This window comes from Urocitellus parryii, chromosome 2, assembly GCF_045843805.1.
Source record: "Urocitellus parryii isolate mUroPar1 chromosome 2, mUroPar1.hap1, whole genome shotgun sequence".
Classification (NCBI taxonomy): domain Eukaryota; kingdom Metazoa; phylum Chordata; class Mammalia; order Rodentia; family Sciuridae; genus Urocitellus; species Urocitellus parryii.
The window spans coordinates 91886634-91909252 of NC_135532.1; the positions used below are offsets into that span (position 1 = coordinate 91886634).

Sequence of the window (22619 nt, forward strand, 5' to 3'; positions counted from 1 at the left end):
GAACATTGATGGCCATTGGGCCTGGTCACATGCTTATAATCCCAGCAACTGAGAAACAGAGGTAGGAATATCACAAGTTAGAGGCCAGCCTCAGCAACTTAGCAAGACTCTGTCTCAAAATACAAAACAGCTCAGTGGTAAAGTGTCACTGGGTTCAATCCACAGTACCTCCCCTTTTATTAAAAAAAAAAGTGTGTGGGGTGGGGCAATTGGCCAAAAAAGACCTCTGTCCATTTACCCCTTTGAATCTGCTCTCTTCCCCCTTAAGTTGATTGTTTTCAATCCCTTTATTTAATTCTTCATCTTAAATATGGGTTGTTTCCTGCTAAAGCAATTCCTATTTTTTGTTTAAATGTTGGAAAACAGAGAAACATTTATATCAGCCATATTCCCACCAAACAGAAATGACCATCATTATCATTTTCCATGTTTTTGAATTAATATTCTGGGGGTTGGAGGTGTAGTTTGGTGGCAGAGCACTTGCCTCGCATGTTTAAGGCTCTGGGTTCAATCCCCAGCACCACCACACACATACAATATGTGTGTGTGTGTGTGTGTGTGTGTATGTGCACATACATATGTATAAATGTACATAGTAATAAATGTAACATTTTATTATTAAATAATAAATGTAACATTTTATTATTACCATAATTAATTTTGATAATTGTCACTATTTACCAGACTGGTAGATTCCTTTTTAAGAATGGCTTTTTCATGGCTGGGGATGTGGCTCAAGCGGTAGCGCGCTCACCTGGCATGCGTGCGGTCCGGGTTCGATCCTCAGCTTCACATACAAACAAAGATGTTGTGTCCACCGAAAACTTTTAAAATAAATAAATATTAAAATTCTCTCTCTCAAAATAAATAAATAATAAAAATGGCTTTATTAGTTTTCCATTTTGTGGCTATACCATCATTTGGGGCATTGATTGTTTCTGTTTTTTACTATGTAAATAAGACATTGAGGAAAATTGTTGTGCTTTCTCTCTTCACAAGAGAGAAATGTTCAGTGTGAATACAGTGTCTGAGCATATCCATTTTGACTTTTTGCAGCATTTGTTTCCCTATATGTTGGGAGCCTTTTTTTTTTTTTTTAAGAGAGAGAGAGAGAAGAGAATTTTTTAATATTTATTTTTTAGTCTTCAGCGGACACAACATCTTTGTTTGTATGTGGTGCTGAGGATCGAACCCGGGCCGCATTCATGCCAGGCGAGCACACTACCGCTTGAGCCACATCCCCAGCCGGGGAGCCTTCTTTTTAATGTCTTTAAATTCTTTCCCTTTCTTTGGTGTTAGAGGACAAGTATGGTCTTGCCATTTGGCCATACTCTTTAGTTTACCTTTTGTTTGGAGACTCTAGAGATAGTCTGTTAGGGGTTGAAGCGAGCCTGAGGTACTGCATGTGACCCTCTATCTTCAGGCTCTGCCCGGCTACATTCCCCTCTCCTTTTGACCCTCCTGCTCTACCCATACAGTTTGAATACCAGCAGGCTCAGCTAGAGGCTGAGATTGAAAACCTTTCGTGGAAAGTGGAGCGAGCGGACAGCTATGACAGAGGGGTAAGTGCCTGTTGTCTTCTTGCAGTGCAGGTAAGGGAAGATGGGTAGGGTCATAGATGACAGGGTGTTGGTATGCGAACTGGAAGCTGCTGCTGAGAAGGGTGGAAAGGGCATTGCTTTGGCTCCTTGGAGCCCCTGATATGGTGGGTGTGACTTTGGTTACTCCCTACTCCTGGCACTGAACCATGCAAACACCCATCCTTGTTTCCTTTGTGCAGGACTTAGAGAACCAGATGCACATAGCAGAACAGCGGAGAAGAACCCTGCTGAAGGATTTCCATGATACCTAAGTTGGGACATGGACATGCCGGGATGAAATGTGGCTGCAAGGACTCCCGGCTGCCGTACTGCATGCTGCAGGCTCTGCCTTTCACGACTCCAGGCAACAGCCAGGGCCCCACTCCTGAGAGACACTGGCAACACACCTTTTAGTTAATTTGTTTTCTTCTCATCTTTTTGCTTTTTGTTTCTACCAGGGTAGAGTTCATATTGAATTGGCTTCTTTTCAGGACTTTTAATTCACCCAGATGGTTGTTGGGAGGGAGGGAATGTTTTGTTTGCTTTGTTTTGTTTTATTTGTTTTTGAACGGCTATTAATAGGATTAGATCATTACAACTTATGTAATTTTCAAAGATTGTACAATATTAAAAAAAAAAAGGCAAACCATAGGATAACACAGAGCCCTTTAAAAAAATAAATTGGCATTGGAGTGTTTTACCCTGTAGCTATTTTACTTGGAATGTAACATGTGCTGCCCACCTACCCTGCCTCAAAAATATCTATACTGCAAGGGGCCCTGGAGTGGTCTCTGCTTTCCAGCTTCACATGTTTGGCCACAGCTATAGTCCCAATGAAAGAACATGAGTGACAGATGGTAGGGAATTGAGTTGGCCTTTGTCACAGGCATGGAGCACAAGGAGTCACATCATGCCTCCTGCCTTAGTTGGACAGTAAGGAGATAGTACAGAATAGGTGATTTTCTGTGGGTTCATCTTTATTCTTGAAAGTGAGGTTTACGTGGGTCTGGCATTTGAAGCCAGAACCCACAGCAGAACATAGGTGGGCTTGTGGCCACCCACACTAGGGGATGCTGGTTTAGCACCATGCTTCCTTTGGTCTCCTATAGAGAATCATTTCAAAAGGGAGTTGTTCCTTAAAATAAATTTGCTTTACCTTGGTCTCTCCTTTTGTGCCAGTATTCAAGTGGTGTAACTCTCACCAGGGTCACATACAGCCATACCTGACAATGACCTGCTGCACTCTCCTTACAAACATCAGGGTCAGAGTTCGACATGGCCCACCTCAAGGGCATTGGCCTTCCTGGCTCAGGGGCTCAGTTCGTGCAAGTTGTTTTCATATTACTTGGAGTGTGCCCAGCAGCTACTCTGGCAGAATGTGTTTCCCTTTGCCTGGTTCCAGCTGTCAGAAGACCCCACCTCTAGGGTCTGGGAGTATAAGGCCAGGAGAATCCCTGGTTTATGGTCCCAGTTTTTGTACTGGGAGGAAAGGCTGGCCACAGGATAGGAACAACTTTCACATACTTGAGTGCAAGAGAGTAAGCAGTTTGCCTTGTATCCTGCCTTTCTTGAACCTGGTCCTGTGGGCCTTTGAAAAGTTAGATCTGTGATCTCTGGGGTTTCTGAGGCTTTGTTCAGTGCCTCCACTCTGAGACTGGCAGAGCTGTCTATACTTGACAGGGCCTCCTTCACCTCCTAGGAGAGCCTATAGGAAAATCTGTGAATATTATAGTGGGAGTTCTTCAGTGTCCATACATTTTCACCTCCAGTCAGCAATTTTCTAGGTACTGAGTAAGCTGTAAACGGAGTCATTCTTGAAGACAGAGGACAGCTGTGACTTTTAAGGTACATGGCTGACTGCAGGTTCACTTTCTTCCCTCAAGTTTTATCTCTTCATATAGTCCCCAACGAGGGAGGGGATTTGGGAGAATAGGTTAGGAATGTAGCAAATGAGCCCAGAAAGGGACAACAGGGAGCTAATTGTGAACAGAAGGTACCTCCTACAGGACCATGGGTGGGATGTGAATTCTGCATTGGCATATGAAATATCTTGGTGTCTGGAGCCTTTACCTCTTTGTCAAGTCCTTCCTGTAGCACTGCCAGGGCACAGAACAGTGTTGTAGCTCTGCATCTTTGTCACACCCTGGCTGGGTATTCTCTGGACTTCATGGCTGCCACATTCTTTACTTACATCCACTTGTGACCCTGACCACTAGAGCTACAGGGGGTTCTATGTCCAGAATAACCTATAGCACTTGACCTGTGGAGAGCTTCCTTTTGTGCCCCCAGTGGCTATCCTTTATTAACATTACTAGGAAGATGGGAGATGTCAGGCAGAATTCCTCCGCCCCCCTGCCAAGGGTAGAAGAGAGGCACAGTGTTTTCATGAATTTATCATATATCTTGTTTTTCTTCAAAGAAAAAGTTAATTGAAGCAATGTCATCTGCTCAAAGTTGAGTGGTTTATTCAAAATAAACTTTTTTTCTGATTATAAAAATGTGTTTCTGATTATAAAAATGTGTGTAGAGTCTTTCTTCAAAGGATACAGATACATTCCCGAGTCCCAGATTCTGGCCAGTGAATACCAGATGAGGGTACTCCTGTTTGCCCTCTCCCCACTTGGGTGCTGTGAAGGCCCTACTGGTCAGATTTTTTCCCCTTTCTGGCTGTATGGGAAAAGGGTATCTGTAAGGTGGTCTCTGCGGAAGGAAGTAGAATATGCTGGAAGTTTTGACTCTCGTCTCTCTGGGTGTAGGCTGAATCATTTCCTACCATAAACATCCCAAGATGTGGTAGGGTAAATACAAATGTGCCAAACCCTTTATTCAGACCTCTGTGTTCCTCCAAAGCAGATGTAGGAAGGTATGGCAGTGGACAGTGTGGCCTCTGGAGCCCTGAGGGTTATGAAGAGACAATTCAGGACATAAACAAGGATTTAGGTCCTAATCCCAAGGGTGAAGGACAGGATACAGGGTTTGGGTTCTAATTGACAGATCCATATTTGTGTTGTCAGGAATGCCGGCAACTTTAGTGGTAGGAAGCTCTGTGATAAAGTCATCTTCAGAACTGGGTAGCATGCACAGGAGGACAACTGAGGCCAGCAGAGACCTCACACTGCCCATCTAAATTCAATGAGAAGGTATGGCATCTGAGCCTCAGCTGTTCAGTAGGCTCTAATTTGGGCACAGGCCATCAATCAAAAAACCAGACTAGTGCCTATACCCCAAGACAAATCATGTTAATGTTGACTGAGCACATTCTCATGTCCTCATGGCAACCCTGTGCAATAGGTGCTGTCAGGGTCCACATTATATAACTGTTTAAAAAGAAAATACAGGTATGGCACACATCTGTAGTTTCAGCTGCCTGGGAGACTGAGGCAGGAGCATGGTGAGTACAACAGGAGTTTGAGACCAGCCTGGGCAACATAGAATCCATCTAAAAAAAGAAAAAAGAGAAATAATTTGCCCAAGACTGCCACTGCTGGTTTACTTTTAGGAAGTTCAACTTTTATAATACAAATTAGAACATAGCTCGCCACAATGCTCAAATTTGGCAATATGTGTATATCGGCTGTTGAGGTAAGACTGCCCTAGCATCAAAAGGGTCAGAGGGTTTAAAATGTCAAAAGTCAATTTTATGGTGATCTAACTGATTTTAGAAGGTGAGAGAGATCACTACATTGGTACCAGGAAATTATGAGATCCTTGTTAAAATTGTGGTTCTATTGATTGACATTTATCTATAATTGAGAATTACACCATTTTGGAAACTTTGAATTATTTCTATTGTAACTATACTCAGAAACAGATTTCTGACCTAACTAGGATTAATTAAAGACAGACTGCAGAAAATTTGAACAATCCTGAATTGGTAAATAGAATTTTTGTATATTGGACTCACAAATATTGATCAGTGATTATATTTCCTTTACAATTCATTTTAGGGGAAAGGGAGTAGGCCCTTTACTTCCTCTGCCTCTCTGCATAAGGAGGTCCAGGCCTAGCTAATTCCCCCCAGAGCTGTGGGTTCCCATTCCCTCTGATGTGAGATGCTGGACTGCTTTCTGGTGGTAGTGTTTGGTTAGCATCCCAACCTTGGCACACAACAGCTATTGCTGTTGTTTTCCCCTCTGTGCAGAAAAAGTCCAGAACCTCTCCTTTTGTGGAGTCAGATAAAGAAAGAGGGGTGGCTAGATTAGGGCACTGATGAATTCAGCCTGTCATTGTAGAATCTTGGGGATAAGGAAGTGGTCCTGCCCTGACTGAGAAGACCAGAAAATTCAGTGTTAATGTGTTGTTCTTGAATGCATGGGTGGTTAGAGTGTGTGCATATCCTGAGGATAACCCAAACCTAGAAAAGCAGCACAAAAATATCTTGGCACTGGGCCACTATATGTCCTTCCACTCCCATTTTTTATGATAATCTGAGGTGATGGTGTCTCAATAGTGGAAAAGTCCCTTCCTCCCTCTTACTATGTGCCAGTTCTGAGACAAAGTGTTCCTTACATGGAGCACCTCCCGCATTCCTGGGTGTTACTGTGGTGGTGGTGGTGACCCCCCCCCCCCAAAGCTGACCTTCCTGATGCCAGGGCTCCTCCAGGAATCCTCTGACCTCCCCAGAATCTTCTGACCTTCTCCCCGTTCCCCGCGCACACACACACTCAGGCAACTTCTTCCTAAGGCCTGATTCCTGCAGGACTCCCTAGAAAATGTAGACCCACCGCGGTATGGACCTACAAGAAGGTCGTGGGACCTGCTACATCATCACGTGCTCAGTCATCGGCCTCCGCAGTATTGAGTCATCTCCTGGTGCTGTCTCCTCCATGCGGCTACTCCCTTCCCCAACCCCCACTCCTGGGAGCAAGATAATTGCAGATCCTATACTTTTCTGGGTGGGAGGAGGGAAGGGGGGTCTTAACCAAGGACAGATAAATTACCAGATGGATTTGCCTTAATAGTGCGGCTCCTGTCTAGATCTACATTTGGTGAATGGTCTGCTCTGGGGAGTGTTTAGCTCCTGGAAAAGAAAACCCAGTGTGGGCTGGGGTTCAAGGTACACAGAGGCCGAGAACTATGTGCGACTGTGGCAGGTGCTTGTCCCCAGGAACGGTCTCCTGGTGACAGCAGTGTGAGCGGACTCTGAGGCTGTTGTCCCAGCGACTGCGCAGCGCAGGCACCCTGTGGCCCCTCCCCTGGGCGCGCGCGCGCACGAGACCTAGGCGCCATGGCGGCGGCTGCTGCAGCTACAGATCTGTGTCCGGAGGCCGCAGTCGCGGATGAAGCTGCGAATCCTCTTTGGGTGCCGCCGGAGCACAGCTTGGCTGGGGCAACAACCCGGCCGGGCGAGGACCAAGATGCACCGGTGCGGCCGCTGTGCAAGCCCCGCGGCATATGCTCACGCGCCTACTTCTTGGTACTGATGGTGTTCGTGCACCTGTACCTAGGCAACGTGCTGGCTCTACTGCTCTTCGTTCACTACAGCAACGGCGATGAGAGCACGGATCCCGGACCCCAACGCCGCGCCCAAAGCCCCCGGCCCAAGTCAACTTTGGGCCCCCTCACCCGCCTCGAGGGCATTAAGGTGAGGACAACCAGCCCCCACGCCGCGGTCCAGGCCCTGTCCCCCACACTGACCCACAAGCCATGCGAGTCCCACGCACTGGCCAGCTGTTGAGCCCGTTTTGAGTAGTGTGACCTGGCACCCTGGCACCTCATCTATCCGCTGTGCGCCTTTCCTTTAGGTGGGGTACGAGCGTAAGGTCCAGCTGGTTACCGACAGGGATCACTTCATCCGAACTCTCAGCCTGAAGCCGCTGCTCTTCGGTAAGTCCACCAAATGCTCCCGGGAAGGGCCAGGGGCTGCTGTGGTTACCTCAGGGCTCTTTCTGACCACATACTTTCTATTTTGAAAACGGCTCCTTCAAAGTAGCCCTTTCTTTATCCATCTAGATGATTACCAATATGAAGTACCCACTCCCTTCTCCATGATAGGGTAATAGAATAGCCTTTTCTTTCTCCCTCTCAGATCCATTATTCCCTGCAGCAGTTTTTTTTCATCACATGGCCAGGCAATGTGACCCTGAGGCTAGCATCCAATTTCAATTCCAATTTCATTGAAATTGTCTTTAGACATTCCATGCCACAACTAATTCTGTCATCTTTTAGAATAGGGGGAAAGTGGGGGTCCGATAACCAATTCCCAGCTGATCTCAGGGCCTGTGGGATCTTGTGAAGAGAAGCAGGCTGTTCAAATGTGGATAAACTGATGTCCCCAAGTATGCCAACTAGGACACCAGTCAGAGGCACAGTTTTTGCTGCCAGCATTCTAGGAATCTTCTTAGTGTTCTTTTTAGTCATCATGGGCAGAACCTTTCAGGGTGATCCCATTCATAGCAGTATCATAGTTCATGTTTTCTGAGTGTGTATATATACATATATACGCTGTAGATGGACACAATACCTTTATTTTATTTATTTTTCTGTGATGCTGAGGATTGAACCCAGTGTCTCATTCATGTGAGGCAAGTGCTCTACCACTGAGCCGCAACCCCAGCCTGAGTTCTTATTACATGATAGGCTTCATGTGATTGCTTCATGTGATTGTTTCATTTAATTCTCACAAACCCCCTTTGAGGTGGATGTAGATGCTACCCACAGGCAAGAAGGTGAGAAAATGAAGCAGAGTCCCTTGGCTAAGCTCACATAGTAGTTCAGTGGTCACATTAGGATTAGAACCCAGGCAGCCTGCCTCTAGAACTTGCTCATAGAAGCCACAGTGCTAACTGGGAAGATCCAGAAGCCTTCCAAAGATTATCAGAGTCAACAAGGTAAGGGTCCCCAGACCTATGGAATTTGTCAAAGATAAATTTGTACAGCCCTGTCCTGGGTACCTGGCCTCAGTGACATATATAGGTAGACCCAGGACAGGCCCTGGCTGCGAGGGAATGAAGTTAATGAGGAGTTTTAAGAAGGGGGCTGAGGCAGAACACCTAAACATATGCTATTGTCCCTGTGCAGAGGGCTCTGACTGGGGATTATGACTAGACCTGTAAGTATGTCACATGCATCCTATTCATGGGGAATTAGGTTATGCTGTCAGTTCTGTTGTGAGAAGGGCTTTTGTTATCAATATTACTACTGAATGACATTGAATTCTATACCAGGCACTATTTTAAGTGCAAGGGAACACAATATGGAACAAAAAATGAAGGGAATCATAACAAAACAAAATCCTGAAGCTGACATTCAGATGGAAACAGATAAAAAAACAAATAACTATACATCAGGTGGTGATATATGATTGCAGACCAGTAAGGCAATCATATATCAACACCTGATGGGGTTGGAGCTCTTAATAGGGTAGCCAGGATGGGCCTCCTTGAGAAAAATATTTGAGCAAAGACCTATAGGAAGTACAGGATCAAGTAAAAAGTGATCCTGTCAGGGAAAGGTGATCTAGGCAAAGGGTACAGCATTTGCCTTATTAGTACCATACTGCTGTGGGTTGGAGATGTAAACTCAGTGGTAGAGTACTTACTAGCATGCATGAGGACCTGAGTTCAATTCCCAGTACTGCTGTGAATAGATATACTGAGTGATTTTGTTTTCTTTCATCAGCCTTCCTGGAACCTGTATATATCTAATTCAAATCCACATTAGGTTAAGTGAGCCATGAAGCCAAAATCCTTCTAACATGCAGCTTGTCCTATAAAGCAGAGAATGAGAAACCCACTTCTGAAGTCCCCCAAATTAAATTACAAGAAGCAGAAGAGATGTGATAACAGGTAAACTATTCTGGTTAGGCTATCAGATGGGCCCCTGTTTCTGCAATTACAAAGGGCACAGTCAAGAGATTTGGACAACTGTGGCATGGACTTCCTGTTTGTAGTCCTCATTTTCTCCAAAACATTTACATTGCCTGCTAGTCAGTTGGGGGAAGATCCCAGGTTTCATCCTGAAAGCCCTGGAACATGCTCCTTGGTGAAATGAGGTAGGTGAATGAAATAGAGATCAGGGGTTATGAAAAGTCTAGTTGTGAGGGAGGGAAACCACAGGGGAGAGTGTCCAAGGTCAGGTATTTCCAGAATGCTTTGGTGTTGGATGAATCCAAAGGATGCCTTATCCTAAGAAGAAGCAGTGTCTGTTTTCTGTATTTGTATGTCCATCAGTTCATCATTGGTCTGGAGTTCACTGTTATCCTAAAAAGGCAGGCAGAGCCCAAGGAGAGTGTAGGCTATGCTCCCTCTGCCCTGCTGTTCCTGGCTCCAAATCTGTGACATGCCAGCCTCAGAGACTCAAGGTGCCAGGGCCTGGAATGGGTACCTAAGATGTTAATTGGGAGCCAGGGATTGTGGCACACACCTGTAATCCTAGCTACTCATGGAGACTGAGGCAGGAGGATTGCAAGTTCAAGGCCAACCTGGACAACTTGGTAAGACCCTGTCTCAGAATAAAAAGGGAGGGCTGGGGATGTGGCTCAAGCGGTAGTGCGATAGCCTGGCATGCGTGCGGCCCGGGTTCGATCCTCAGCACCACATACCAACAAGGATGTTGTGTCCGCTGAGAACTAAAAAATAAATATTAAAAATTCTCTCTCTCTCTCTCCTCTCTCACTCTCTCTTTAAAAAAAAAAAAAAAGAATAAAAAGGGAAAGGACTTGGGATGTAGCTCAGTGGTAAATGCCCACTGAATTCAATCCCCAATACTTCGAAAAAATAATAATAAAAAAAAATTAAAATAGGGCTGGGACTATAGGTCAGTGGCAGAGTGCTTGCCTAGTAGAGGTGAGGTACTGAGTTTGATCCTTAGCACCATGTAAAAATAAATAAAATAAAGGAAATTCTGTCCATCTACAACTGCAAAAAAATAAAAACAAAGACTAAAAAAAAAAAAAAAAAAGATGTGAGTTCATTCTAGGGGGCTTGGGTTCCATCCCAAGGTGCCTACTTCTCTGTGGAAAAGAACCCAGCCCTGCAGGAAACACTCCATGCAGCCTCTCATCTCTCCCTTTGGTAAACATTTCCTTTTCCCAACCTGTTCCTCGAGACACTTGGCAAGTGGGATCTGGACCAAAAGGCCCTACTCTGAGTTACACAAGGGTAGTAGGTATTTTTCAAAGATGTGGAACACTAGGAATCCATTTCTGAGTCATTGTGACCTCTGGGAACATTGCCTTCTTAAATGTGGCTTACATTCTCTCAAACACAGCTTCTTCATCCTTGTTCTATCTTTAAGCAACAGATTAGATCTTTTCTCTTCCTATCTTAAAAGTCTCCAAGATAACCCCCTTTCATATCTCTCTCTCTCTCTCTCTCTCTCTCTCTCTCTCTCTCTCTCTCTCTCTCTCTCTCTCTCCCTCCCTCCCTCTCCCTCCCTCCCTCCCTCCCTCCCTCCCTCCCTCCCTCCTTCCCTCCCTCCTTTGCAGTGCTGGAAATTGAACCCAGATCCTTGAGCATACTAGGCAGTACTCTACCACTGAGCAATCCCATTTTACTTCTAGGTCTTACTTGGTGCCTCAAAGCCCTCTTACTTCTTAGACTTCATCTCCTGCCACTCTCCCTCGTTCCCTGAGGATTCTCAGAGACACCAAGTTCATTGCTGCCTCAGGGCCTTTATATGTATGGTTAACTCACTCTAAGGCTCAGGCTTGGCTCTTCCCATAGATGGGGCTTTATCTCCATTTGCTCAGATGTCCCTTCCTCAGAGACCTCTCTTGTCTTCAAACCAGTCTTGAGAGGTTCCCAGGCATCCCGTTACATCAGCCTGTTTGATTTTCTTCTTAATGCTTAGCACTGCTAGAAACTGTTTTGTTCTCTCTGTCATTTGTGCCTCTACCCACAAAGATGAGCTGCATGTATGAAAGGCTTGATTTGTTCTGCCTATGTGTTTAGTAGTCAAGAATTCTGTCTTCTACTGATAAATTTTGGGTGGTTTGGAGGGGTTGACTGGATGCTCAGGCCTGTCTGCTTGCTCTGCCACCACCCTCCTGACTTGGTGCCCTCTTCAAGGGCAGCAGTTAGCACCTCTAGTTAGCCAGTGAGAGTTTTAATCCATTTTTCTTAACTACTTAAGGTGAATGAGTAATCATCACTAATATATAAAACAATTTATTTAAAAATCTTGACTGCTTTTTCACAGGATTTCCAAATATATTGTTTTTCAGCTTAAAATAATTAGGCAGCTGTATCAGATCACTATGCCCATGACAAACACTGAAGGCCCCGAAGTAAGGGGGAAAAAAAAATTTTTTTTTTTTTTTGTACTGGGAATTGAACCCAGAGGTGCTCAACCACTGAGCTACATCCCCAGCCCTTTTTAATATTTTATTTAGAGGCAGGGTCTTGCCGAGTTGCTTAGGGCTTCTCTATGTTGCTGAGGCTGGCTCTGAACTCATGATCCTCCTGCTTCAGCCTCCTGAGCTGCTGGGATTACAGGTGTGCACCACTGTGGCCAGCAAAGAAAGAATTTTTAATGTGCATATAATTTCAAGTTTTTAAGCGTATTAATATAGTTTTCTCTTGTGGACTGCCGCTTTCCCCTAGCCACATGCACACTCCTACTGTTTCACTGGCTGGCTGCTTGGCAGACTTAACAGAGCTCATGTGGATATAGTTGAGTGTGTCTGGGACTGGACAAGCACCATCCTGCCCAAAGTGAGCATAGCCCAAGGATGTGTGCCTGCTCTGAAATACGGCTTGGGGTGCTAGGGCTTGTGGACAGTAGCAGGGCAGTGTCTAGACTGTCTTCCCAGGCCTGCTCAGCATACTCCAAGGAACCTAGCTAGCCTGCATGCCTTCTGGGCTGGAGAGAGCTAAGAAAACAGGCCCACCCTGTTTGAGATTGGGGCCTCTCTGTTCTCTAGTCTGCAAATCCCCTTGGCAGGGGCAACAGAAAGAGGGTTCAATGTGTGTCCAGGAGAGCTTACATGATTAGTGTGACCAGTGCAGAGGCCATGGCTAAAAGTCCAGGGCTTTCTTTGGTATGGTTAGTCCCTGTTCTTGGCACTGGTAATAGTGACACCTATGATTTTGGTGGCTCCGGGCTCCAGGCATAGGCTGTGGTTACCAACAGGTGGTTGCCCTGCATCCTCTCACTTAATACATAGGTCCCTGTGTGCCTTCCTCACAGGAGATTATACACACATGTGACATCCAGCTGCAGCCAGCGTCTCAGGGTAGGCACTAACTCTGTGGGGAGCAGTGGTCCCATCTTCAATACATCTAGTCTTGAATCCAGGTCACGGTCCCAGGGGCCAGAGGATGTCCTGTTACATCAGAAGAGCCTGACCTTCACTGCTGAATGGAATCAGAGGGGCCAAGTGATCAGCTGGACTTCCAAGAGTGCCCCACCCATCCCCTGGCTACTGAACTCTTGTCTGAGGCTCTCCCCTTGGAATCAGTCTCCTAGGGATGCCACCCTCCTTAGCAGCATTTTTGTTTTATTTTGTTTTTAGCAACATCCCATGCTTATAAAGGAATTAACTTTTCAGCTCTAATCAGGCATATTTGGATATTTTCTTAATATTTGCCTTAGTACTGAGCCAGGTAAACATTGTATAAAGGATACTGTCCACTCAGGGCTTATATTACAAAGTCACGGTGCAGAGTGTGTCCAGGACCTCCTGGGGTAAGCTTATATTCTGCAACTCACAGTCTCTGCTGCTGGCATGTGACACTGGGAGGAGAGACTCAAGTGAGAAGGCAGGCAAGAGGTGTGTGTGTGTGCGGGGGGCAATCAACAAAATCCCTCCTGTCTGCCCCTCCTGTTTTACTCTCTTTGAGACAGATTGCCTGCTCTAGGGGTCCTCTTCCCTTTCCCCTGACCAGTTTACCTGATCCCCTCCTAGAATGACACAGTAGACAGGGGGTGAAGACCTGTGGGGAACTCACACAGAGAGTCATCGGACATGGCTGAGATACAGAGATCATGGCCCACAGGGAAGCATCCACGGTTCAAGATAGCTGGCCAGGGGTAACCATAGCCAGCCGTGATGGGTGAGCAGCTGGCCTCCATTTCCTCACACAGGCTGCAGCACAGGTAGATGACCCTGCAGGGTGGGGAAAACAATTGGTGTGACTAGGCTGGTAACTGGGCACCCAGATCAACCTGGAACTTTCCATGGTTGCTTGACAACGACACTCTGATCACCTAGCAACAGCCCTGCAGCCTTGCTTTTCTACTTGTGCCACATTTCAGCCCTCAGCTCTGCCTCCCCACTTATCTGCCTGTAACCTAGCTTCTTTCCAGCTTTTGAAACTCCCTCTCCAGCTCCAAGGTTATCTAGTATCAGGTGAGGGATGTGGGAGGCCCTGCTCTCTGGCCTTCACCCCTCAGGTCAGAGGGAAAAAGCAGGGCCCTCCCTTTTGTCCTAAAAGACATTCAGGGCACTGCAGTCTCTGGACAGGGCTGGTGCTGGCACAGAGTGCAGGGGGCCCACCCTCCAGTTCTGAAAGAATCCATTCTTGTTGGTACTGACAGTCACCAGAGATTCCAGGAAGGACTTCCTCTGCTGGGTGGAGGAGCTGAGGTAATGTTCACAGGAAGGTTAGGCTGGGGAAGAAGAATTAGCCTTATGACCTCAGGGCTTTAGGAGAAAATGTCACAAGATGGATCTCAGCTCCATCTCTTGCCAGCATCTTGTGGGCAGATTAGAGCTTCCACATTTCCCTGCAAAGGGGCTCACAGACCCCAGCCTGAAGCATCCTGCCACTTGTCCCTGTCTTGACATTGAATAGCCTTTTATAGGTTGTGGGTGTAGACTGAGGGACCAGCCCCACATGCCCACCATTGATGGTACCCTGCCCAGTGATGGTCACCTCTGTCCCCTGGGTACCTATTTCCGTCTACTGGGAACACTCATAAAAATAATTATTCATTTTCCTCCTTGCCCCTGTGAATAACCAGCAGTGACAGGTGCTCAGAGGATTAGTGAAGAGCTCAACTGCCAGAGCAGGCCCTGGCCAAGGACATCCTCCCCTCTATCTGCCCCTGCTCTACCTGTCAAGGCACACAGGGGCAAAGAGGGAGCAAAGGAAGAGGCCAGCATCAGGGTGGCACTCCTGGGCGAGCAGGGGCAACCTGCTGACTGTCTGTTTGATGGCCTCAGCTGCTGTGTCATGGTCCAGCAAGTTGGTCAACCGCCTCTCTGTGTAGCCAATGTCATAACATAGTTTCATTGCTTGGGGAATGAGCATGCTCTGTGTGTAGCTCCAGGGAGCCCCCACTGCACCATCATTCCACAGTACCACCAGCAGCTACAGTCCGCTCTCCATCACCTGCCTTCTCTATCCTGGCCCTGAGGTCCAGGGCTTTATAGGGCTGTACCCCCAAGGAACCAACAGAGGAGGAGGTCCTGCAGGTGTTTGCAAAGCTCCCAGGTACCTGCACGACCTGATTAGGCCACAACATACTGACTGGGCTGGCTGTTTTTGATTAGCACATGATGAAGGGAATAGAGACTGAAATCATCTCCACTAGGCCTGTGGATTTACTGGCACCTAATAAACTGAAGAAAACTCAGCCTGTGTTTTATTTTCCTTTTTGGCTTTCTTTCTTTCTTTTTAAATGTTATATGTTAAGCAATCAAGAGGTGACAATTAGCAGTTTGGTCTAACCCATTGTCCAGCAGTGCTGTCTCCCAATGGCTGACTCATACCTTTTCTGGGTTTGATGGTTTGAGAGTTATGCATGCCTGGGGGTGGGGGGGGGGCTTTGTTCTATCCTTAATGTTATCACATCTGAGATCATGTCACCTACCCCTGGGATTTGATCTGGACTTGAGCATAGATTCTGAGTAGAACAGCCCGGGTGGCCCTGGGCAAGTCTGTGCTTGTGATTTCTCACAGATTGAAAGGGTCAGTTAATGGGGCCTGGCTTTCAAAGATGAATATAGGGAACTAAGGAGTTGATGTATACAAAGTGCTTTAAGAGAGACTGTGCTGCCTGAGTGTGATCTGCTATGATCACTATTAAAAATCACTACCATCCTGTCTCTGAGAGACCTTTACCTTACCCTGGGCAATGACTGGAACTTCATGCTGGGAGTATGACTGAGAGAAGTGACAGACCACTCTGTAGATGGCAGATTGGCCCCTCCTCTAATCTGTTCTTTTGTGAACCTCTTGTTCCCCAAGGAAGTTCTCCTCCTAGGAAAAGGAGAAGGAAGCAGGACCTAGGCTTCTGACTTGAAAGTACCTGGGCTATTAGGTTGGGAACTTCCCAGATATAAGGCTTATATTGCAGTTCTACCAAGCCACCTACAAACTGTGGCCAGTGTGTGGACAGCCAGCCACTCCTAGGTCTCAAGCATGACTGATCTTTACTCACGAGCTTAGAGGCACAGAATAGGTGCTGAGTTACCCCCCACACACACATACACACACACACACACACACACACACACACACTCACACTCACACTCACTTCCCAGCACTAGGCAACTCAGCCCTGGTCAGATGACCAGAACCTACTTATACGGGAGAAGAGAGGACGAACATACACTATTGGATGTCTGGGCTTTGTTTGTTTTTATTTGAATAATGCTTGAAAGCAAGAGCCAGCCAGCATTTCTCTGCTTTAAATATACATACCTGATGTAAATTGGGCATGGTGGCTCACACATGTAATCCCAGCAACTCTAGAGGATAAGGAAGGAGGATCACAAGTTGGAGGCCAGCCTAGCTAGGCAATTTAGCAAGATCCTGTCTCAAAATAAAAAATAAGCCAGGTGCAATGGCTCATGCCTGTAATCCTAGCAGCTCGGGAGGCTGAGGCAGGAGGATCCAGAGTTCAAAGCCAGCCTCAGCAAAAGCAAGGCACTGAGTAACTCAGTGAGACCCCGTTTCTAAATAAAATACAAACAGGGCTGGGGATGTGGCTCAGTGGGTGAGTGCCCTTGAGTTAAATCCCTGCCCACCTCAATAAATAAATAAATAAATAAATAAATAAGAAAGGGTATAGGGATATAGCTCAGTGGTAAAATACCTCTGGGTTCAATCCCCAGTACCAAATAAATAAGTAAATATTCCCAGTAAGAAGAGGTTAACCCTCTGCCCTTCAAGTCCACTATCTGGCCTTTAGTTCCACTCCAAGGTGGGTCAGCCCGTATCCATTTTAGCTATAGCCTGCTCCCAGTAACCCCCCTGGAAAATGTGTGCTGTCATCATCAACAAAAGAGGCCCCGCATTCCAATGCTGGCCAGCCTTTGCAACCACCAGGGGACAGAGAGGACCCCTGAAACCCTGCAGGGAGGAGGATACTCAGTGCACAGTGCCCCAGCTCAGTCCTTGGCTTCACTCACCTCCTCTTATGGCAGAAATTCCTGGCTTCCTGAGTGACGAGGAGTGTCGGCTCATCATCCATCTGGCACAGATGAAGGGATTACAGCGCAGCCAGATCCTGCCCACTGAAGAATATGAAGAAGCAATGAGCAGTATGCAGGTCAGCCAGCTGGACCTCTTCCGGCTGCTGGACCAGAACCACGATGGTCGCCTGCAGCTCCGAGAGGTTGGGATCCTGGGGCCTGAGTAGGCACAGGGAGGGAGTTCCTAGAATTACCTTTCTGGTGGCCATGCCATTTGTCTGACTCAACTGGCCCCATACTCAGATGCCAACTCAGGCCTTCTTGGGCATGCCCAGTCCCAGGGTCACTCTTTCCTCTCCATAGAGTCCCTACTACGCTGGAAACCCCAGAGGATTGCAGGAGGATCCACATGGGGGTGATGGCATTTATCACCACAGTTTGGAATGGTATTTCTTTTGTGGTCTGGATTCCTTGCTGCCATGGCTAGAAACCCATTATGGTGGATGGGGTTGGCAGCTCTGATGTAGCCAGCAGCCTGCATCTCTCTTCACGTGCCTCTCACACCTGGGCTTCTGAGAGAAATCCAGCAGGGTGTGTGTTGGGGGGTGGGGTATTGGTCCATTGCTCACACAAAGCACTCCACTGAGTCTGGTCTTCCTGAGGGTTCTGGTGGTGATCATGTCCTGGACAAGTCTCCCCCTGTTGCCTCTTCCCTCTTTATAACCAGACCTTTGGTTCTCCCTTCCTCCACATTACCTGAGGTATCTGAGTGTGATACAAGGCCAACAGTGCTCCCCTGAAGGCCAGAGTCCCAGCAGGGCTGGGTATGCCAATGGTCCTCATGCCTCTTGACCCTTTTCCTGGCTTCCTCAGATATCTCTGGACCTCTCTTCAGCCCAGGGACCTTGGGCTCTGTCCTGAGTCCTCACCCATGCCCTATTACTGCAACCCTTAACTCCATAAGAACTGGTCCTTTTATGCTCTGATGGCTCTTTACCCCTAGGGACACCCCACTGAGGGACCCTCTTATACATCAGGTACTGGCCCAGACTCGCCTGGGAAATGGACGGTGGATGACTCCAGAGAATATTCAGGAGATGTACTCCGCGATCAAAGCAGATCCCGATGGTGATGGTGAGCTCACATCCCTCCACAGTTCTATCCCTGTGAGCCACCTCCTTTCCCCAGACTATGACAGTCTAAAGGGCAGCTCCTAGAGATCATTTTGACCTTATCAGGCAGAGTTTATAGAGTCTGGGGCACAGGAAACAGGACTCCTAGTTGGGAAATGGCAAAGTGAGTAAAGTGGAAGCAAGGAGACATGAGGGCAGCTTGATTTTTTCCATTCACCCTGCTCCATCTGCCTTTCCAGGCCTCCCTCATCTCACTGAGGCCTCTCTCCCTTCCTTTTGCCCATCTGGAGTTTTAATGGAGCACTGAAGTGGTAGTGTTACTAATTTTCTAACTGCAAGGAGCATGGGGCAGCAACCAAAAGAGATTTCTGAGGTGTAGTCTTAACCCGTATGCCCAAGTTATGGACCAGCTGAGGAAGAGATAGAGCAGTCAAATAGGTCCTGGAAGAACAATCTTGTGACTGGTGAACAAAAGGTCTTGGAAGAATAGCCTGTGGCTGGAGGGTTGTCATACTCTTCCTAGTATAGAAATGGTGTCAGATTCACAGTGTTTGGATGTTCCCCATCTTCAGGGGAATCTAAGCCAAAGGGTGGAAGTTATCTCCCTTGGGTCAGCTAGAATAACCTGGAGCAAAGACACCAGATCCAGAACCCCAAGAATGTGGGGCCTCTGCTTTCTGATTTGGGCAAGAACAGGGAGAATGTTCTCATTTGGAGGACATGGCCTGGCTTTCTTTGCTAAGGTGAGCTGGTAGTTCAGCAGGCAAGACTGGCTAGGTTGGTTCCACCCAGGATGGGACCTGAGTTCATGAAGGTTTCCCTGGGGACTTGCCCTGCTTGCACCCTACCACGTGGGAGGCCCTGGGTGGACTCAGCACTTTGCTGCTCTCTTCACCTTCTACAGGTTGGAGTATGGCCACCACACTCTATATGGCCAGGCTGGAAGGCATAGGGTGACTCATGGGCTGAGGTCCTGGCCATGTGGCTCAAGTTCCTTTGGAGACCCCACTCTGGCACTCTAATGGGTGTTGAGATTCTTCCTTTTGGGAGCCAAATCAAGGCTTAAACTGAGAAAATGAACTTCTCTGGGTCTTCCCTTAGGGCCCGATGTGACAGAAACCAGGTTCATCTGACCCAAGAGTCCAGGTGGGGACAAGTGCACATGGCCCCCAGTGCCTGAGGCCAGGGGCTGCTGCTGCCTTTGGGGTAGGTAGGGAGGTGCTGCCTGCCACTGTGGTCCCCCCTCATGGGCCTGGCAGGCACTAATGGTGGGTGCCCTGTACAGGAGTGCTGAGTCTGCAGGAGTTTTCTAACATGGACCTTCGGGACTTCCACAAGTACATGAGGAGCCACAAGGCGGAGTCCAGTGAGCTGGTGCGGAACAGCCACCACACATGGCTCTACCAGGGTGAGGGTGCCCACCATGTCATGCGTGCCATCCGCCAGAGGTGAGCACTGAGGCCATTTTCCCTGGGGCAGGGTCTCCACATAAATCCTTGGAGGGGGCTAAGAGAACAGAATTGATTAGCCAATGGGGATTAAGTTCTACTTGTTAGACCAAGAATGGGACCCACTGAAAGGCAATTAGTAAAGGCAAATTATCCCCAGTGTGGGAAAACAATGTACATATGGGATTAGACATAAATCAAGTTTTTGTTTTCTGCTAATTAGAAAAATGACCCCTTATCTTTGCTCATAGTAGCCCTGCCCCTGAACCAGAAGGAGTTTTAGATAAATAACCTCCTTCTTGAGAGGACTTCAATTTTCCCCATCCCCCCAATTTTGTGAAAATCTCATCTTTCCCAAATAGTGGATGGCATTTAGGAAAAAGGGTTCATCAAGAGTAGCTCCTTCCTGCTCCTGTAAAGCCAATCTTACATGACTCTTGGAGCTGAGCATGGTAGCACACACCTCTAATCTGAATGATTCAGGAGACAGAGGTAGGAGGATCACAAGTTCAAGGCCAGCCTCTGCCTCTTAGGGAGACCCTCAGCAACTTGGTAAGACCCTGTCTCAAGAAATAAAAAGGACTATGGATGTAACTCAGTGGTAAAATGCCCCTGGGTTCAATTCCCAGTACAAAACAAAAACAAAAACAAAAACAAAAAACATGGCTCTAGGGCTTCCATGGGAGGTGGGCAAGGGTAGAGCTCGTGGCAGGTCTTGGCTAGCTCCTTTAGGTTACCACCTTACATGGTGCTGCCCAGCCAAATACCTGCTACTCACCAGGGTGCTGCGCCTCACTCGCCTGTCACCTGAGATCGTGGAGCTCAGCGAGCCACTGCAAGTTGTGCGGTATGGTGAGGGAGGCCACTACCATGCCCATGTGGACAGTGGGCCTGTGTATCCAGAGACTATCTGCTCCCATACCAAGCTGGTGGCCAACGAGTCGGTACCCTTTGAGACCTCCTGTCGGCAAGTACCTCCCACCTGGGGGCTGGCTTCAATTCCCAAATCAGGCATCCTCATAACACTGGCACAGCTTGACACTATGGACCTGACTCTTAGAATGGAGTCAGGAAGGCACTTGGCCATCCTGGTCAATGATGCTCTTAATCTCTTCCCAAAGTTGTTTACCAAATGACAGAAAAAGCTGGCTACTGGCCATTTTGTCCGCTTGAGTCAATGTAGACTAAAGTATCCAGAGACACCAAAACTTGCTCCCAAAACTTTGAAGCAAGGAACAATGCTAGGCACTCAGCTCTTTCAATCTACTCCCCTAGTTATTGATCTTGACTCCACTGCTTGGAGGTCTTGGTCTCTTCTAAAGCTGTGTCCCTGCCCCTGCCAAGGCACAAAGTTAGGTCTCTCCTTTTCATGTGGCTTTCTGGCTCAGCCTTTTACAGTCCCCACAGAGACCTTGTGCATGATCTTCCTGCCTCTAATAGCTAACTTTCCGAGCCAGGCCCTTAGTCATGTAACTCAGCTATGTGTGATCTTGGCCAAAAAAGCATTGGCACACACAAAAAGAGACTGGGTTTGTGGAAAGAAGGAGGGGCTAGAGATACTCTGGCATTGGGTTACCCTGTTGTCATCCATCCTAGCCTGTCCCTCTGACCCCTGGGAACCTGGGTAGCTTTTCCTACCCACGAGTAAGCCCTTGGGAATGTCTGCAGCTAGGGACCTGCTCAGAAGCCCCCCTGCCTTACAGCTACATGACAGTGCTGTTTTATTTGAACAACGTCACCGGTGGGGGCGAGACTGTCTTCCCTGTAGCAGACAACAGAACCTACGATGAAATGGTAAGGGTCAACTGGGCTATTCTTGTGGGCTGGCAGGGCCTTGGGCAAGTGTAGTACACACCCCTCCGGTCCTGGGATGAAAGCCTAAGTGGTCCCCTAGGCACATCTGATTGTTTTTCCTCTAGCCATCTTTGGCTGCCTGGCCATACAATGGGGGCCCCTCTGAAAACACCATCACCTTGCTGCCCACAGAGTCTAATTCAGGATGATGTTGACCTCCGTGATACTCGGAGGCACTGTGACAAGGGGAACCTGCGTGTCAAACCCCGGCAGGGTACAGCAGTCTTCTGGTACAACTACCTGCCTGATGGGCAAGGTGAGGGCCTATGGCTAGACCAGGGGATTATCTGAGGGAAGCTTCACTTTACCCTGCTCCTGTCTGCCACCCTGGAGAGCTGTTTCTGGCTGTCCTCCAAATGGTTTTCTGTCTTGGTGTCTCCCAAAGATCATTGTCTAGTTTCAGTAGGCCTCTCCAGCATCTGTGCAGCCTGTTGGGTTATCTCAACCCCTGTCATTCCCTGATGCCTCACCCTTCCTTCTTTCTTCACTCTGGAGCTGGAAACAAAAGTCTCACTAAACCAGGCTGGGAAGAGCTGTGGACAAGGCTCAGCAGCAAGAAAACTGGTTTCAGAGGGCCAGTGGTGTTTACTATAAATTAGTGGGGAAAGGGCCAAGGTATGCACAACTGGCCCTACCTTTGCCATGCTACTGGTCTTTAGCTCAGGTCAGCTCAGCCTAGAGTCCCTCCCAGCCTGTCCTTTCTCATGCAACGCTCCTTTCGTAGGTTGGGTGGGCGACGTGGACGATTACTCCCTGCATGGGGGCTGCTTGGTCACTCGCGGCACCAAATGGATAGCCAACAACTGGATCAACGTGGACCCCAGCCGAGCACGGCAAGCCCTGTTCCAGCAGGAGATGGCGCGTCTGGCCCGCGAAGGTGGCGCCAACTCACAACCTGAGTGGGCCCTGGACCGGGCCTACAGTGATGCGCGCGTGGAACTCTGAGGGGAGGGTCAGTCCCAGCCCTCAGTTGCGGGTCTCACCCAAAGTCGCTGGTGCCCAGCTGGTCCCCATGTACTGCTTCAGATTCAAGTTCTGGCCGATGTCTTGTCCCACCCCTGCCTCCAGCCGCGATTACGGCGCAGAAAGTATATTCTTGTTATTTATTGTGTACAGCTCCTATGCTGCTCAGTCAAATAAAATCACAGGGCTTCGAGTTGCCTGGCCAACAAGCTCCAAGTCGGTGTGGGGGGTTGGGGGAGACGCCACCCGCTACCCTGCCAACGTCATGTGAGGGGCGGGGTGAGGGTTCCCTCTGCGGGCTTCTCCAATCATCAGCTGGATTGTGTGGGGCGAAGGG

At 48.0% G+C, this 22619-nt stretch overlaps 2 protein-coding genes across 5 annotated transcripts in view; both read left to right on the forward strand.

Annotated features, from left to right (window-relative positions):
- The window catches only part of Arih2 (ariadne RBR E3 ubiquitin protein ligase 2), a 65577-nt gene extending 61499 nt beyond the window's left edge, over positions 1-4078 (forward strand). For both annotated transcript variants that reach the window (XM_026383800.2, XM_077795241.1), the window contains 2 exons: positions 1479-1562; positions 1781-4078. In XM_026383800.2, coding sequence (XP_026239585.1) covers positions 1479-1562; positions 1781-1852 — 156 coding nt within the window. In that variant the 3' untranslated portion in view covers positions 1853-4078. The remainder of the gene's footprint in view (positions 1-1478; positions 1563-1780) is intronic.
- A 2726-nt stretch (positions 4079-6804) lies between these two features.
- Positions 6805-22463, forward strand: P4htm (prolyl 4-hydroxylase, transmembrane). Of its 3 annotated transcripts, XM_026384070.2 has the most exons (9): positions 6805-7164; positions 7325-7406; positions 16897-17087; positions 17922-18018; positions 19303-19465; positions 20247-20432; positions 21169-21259; positions 21452-21575; positions 22044-22463. In XM_026384070.2, exons 1-9 carry the CDS (start codon positions 6808-6810, stop codon positions 22262-22264), a joined length of 1512 nt encoding a protein of 503 aa, XP_026239855.2. In that variant the 5' UTR covers positions 6805-6807; the 3' UTR covers positions 22265-22463. The 3 variants fall into 3 exon arrangements, with proteins under 3 accessions (XP_026239855.2, XP_026239857.2, XP_026239856.2); XM_026384072.2 differs by lacking the exon at positions 21452-21575 and having other exon boundaries at positions 22044-22207; XM_026384071.2 differs by lacking the exon at positions 22044-22463 and having other exon boundaries at positions 21385-21548.
- Positions 22464-22619: the final 156 nt, after the last annotated feature.

What these genes read in the sequence shown, in the direction of transcription:
- P4htm (XM_026384070.2), top strand. Translation starts at nt 6,808, where the DNA reads ATGGCGGCGGCTGCTGCAGCTACAGATCTGTGTCCGGAGGCCGCAGTC. An exon ending in CCTGAAGCCGCTGCTCTTCG is followed by an intron (nt 7,407 to 16,896) that starts GTAAGTCCACCA and finishes CTCTTATGGCAG; the next exon opens with AAATTCCTGGCTTCCTGAGT. An exon ending in AGCAGATCCCGATGGTGATG is followed by an intron (nt 18,019 to 19,302) that starts GTGAGCTCACAT and finishes TGCCCTGTACAG; the next exon opens with GAGTGCTGAGTCTGCAGGAG.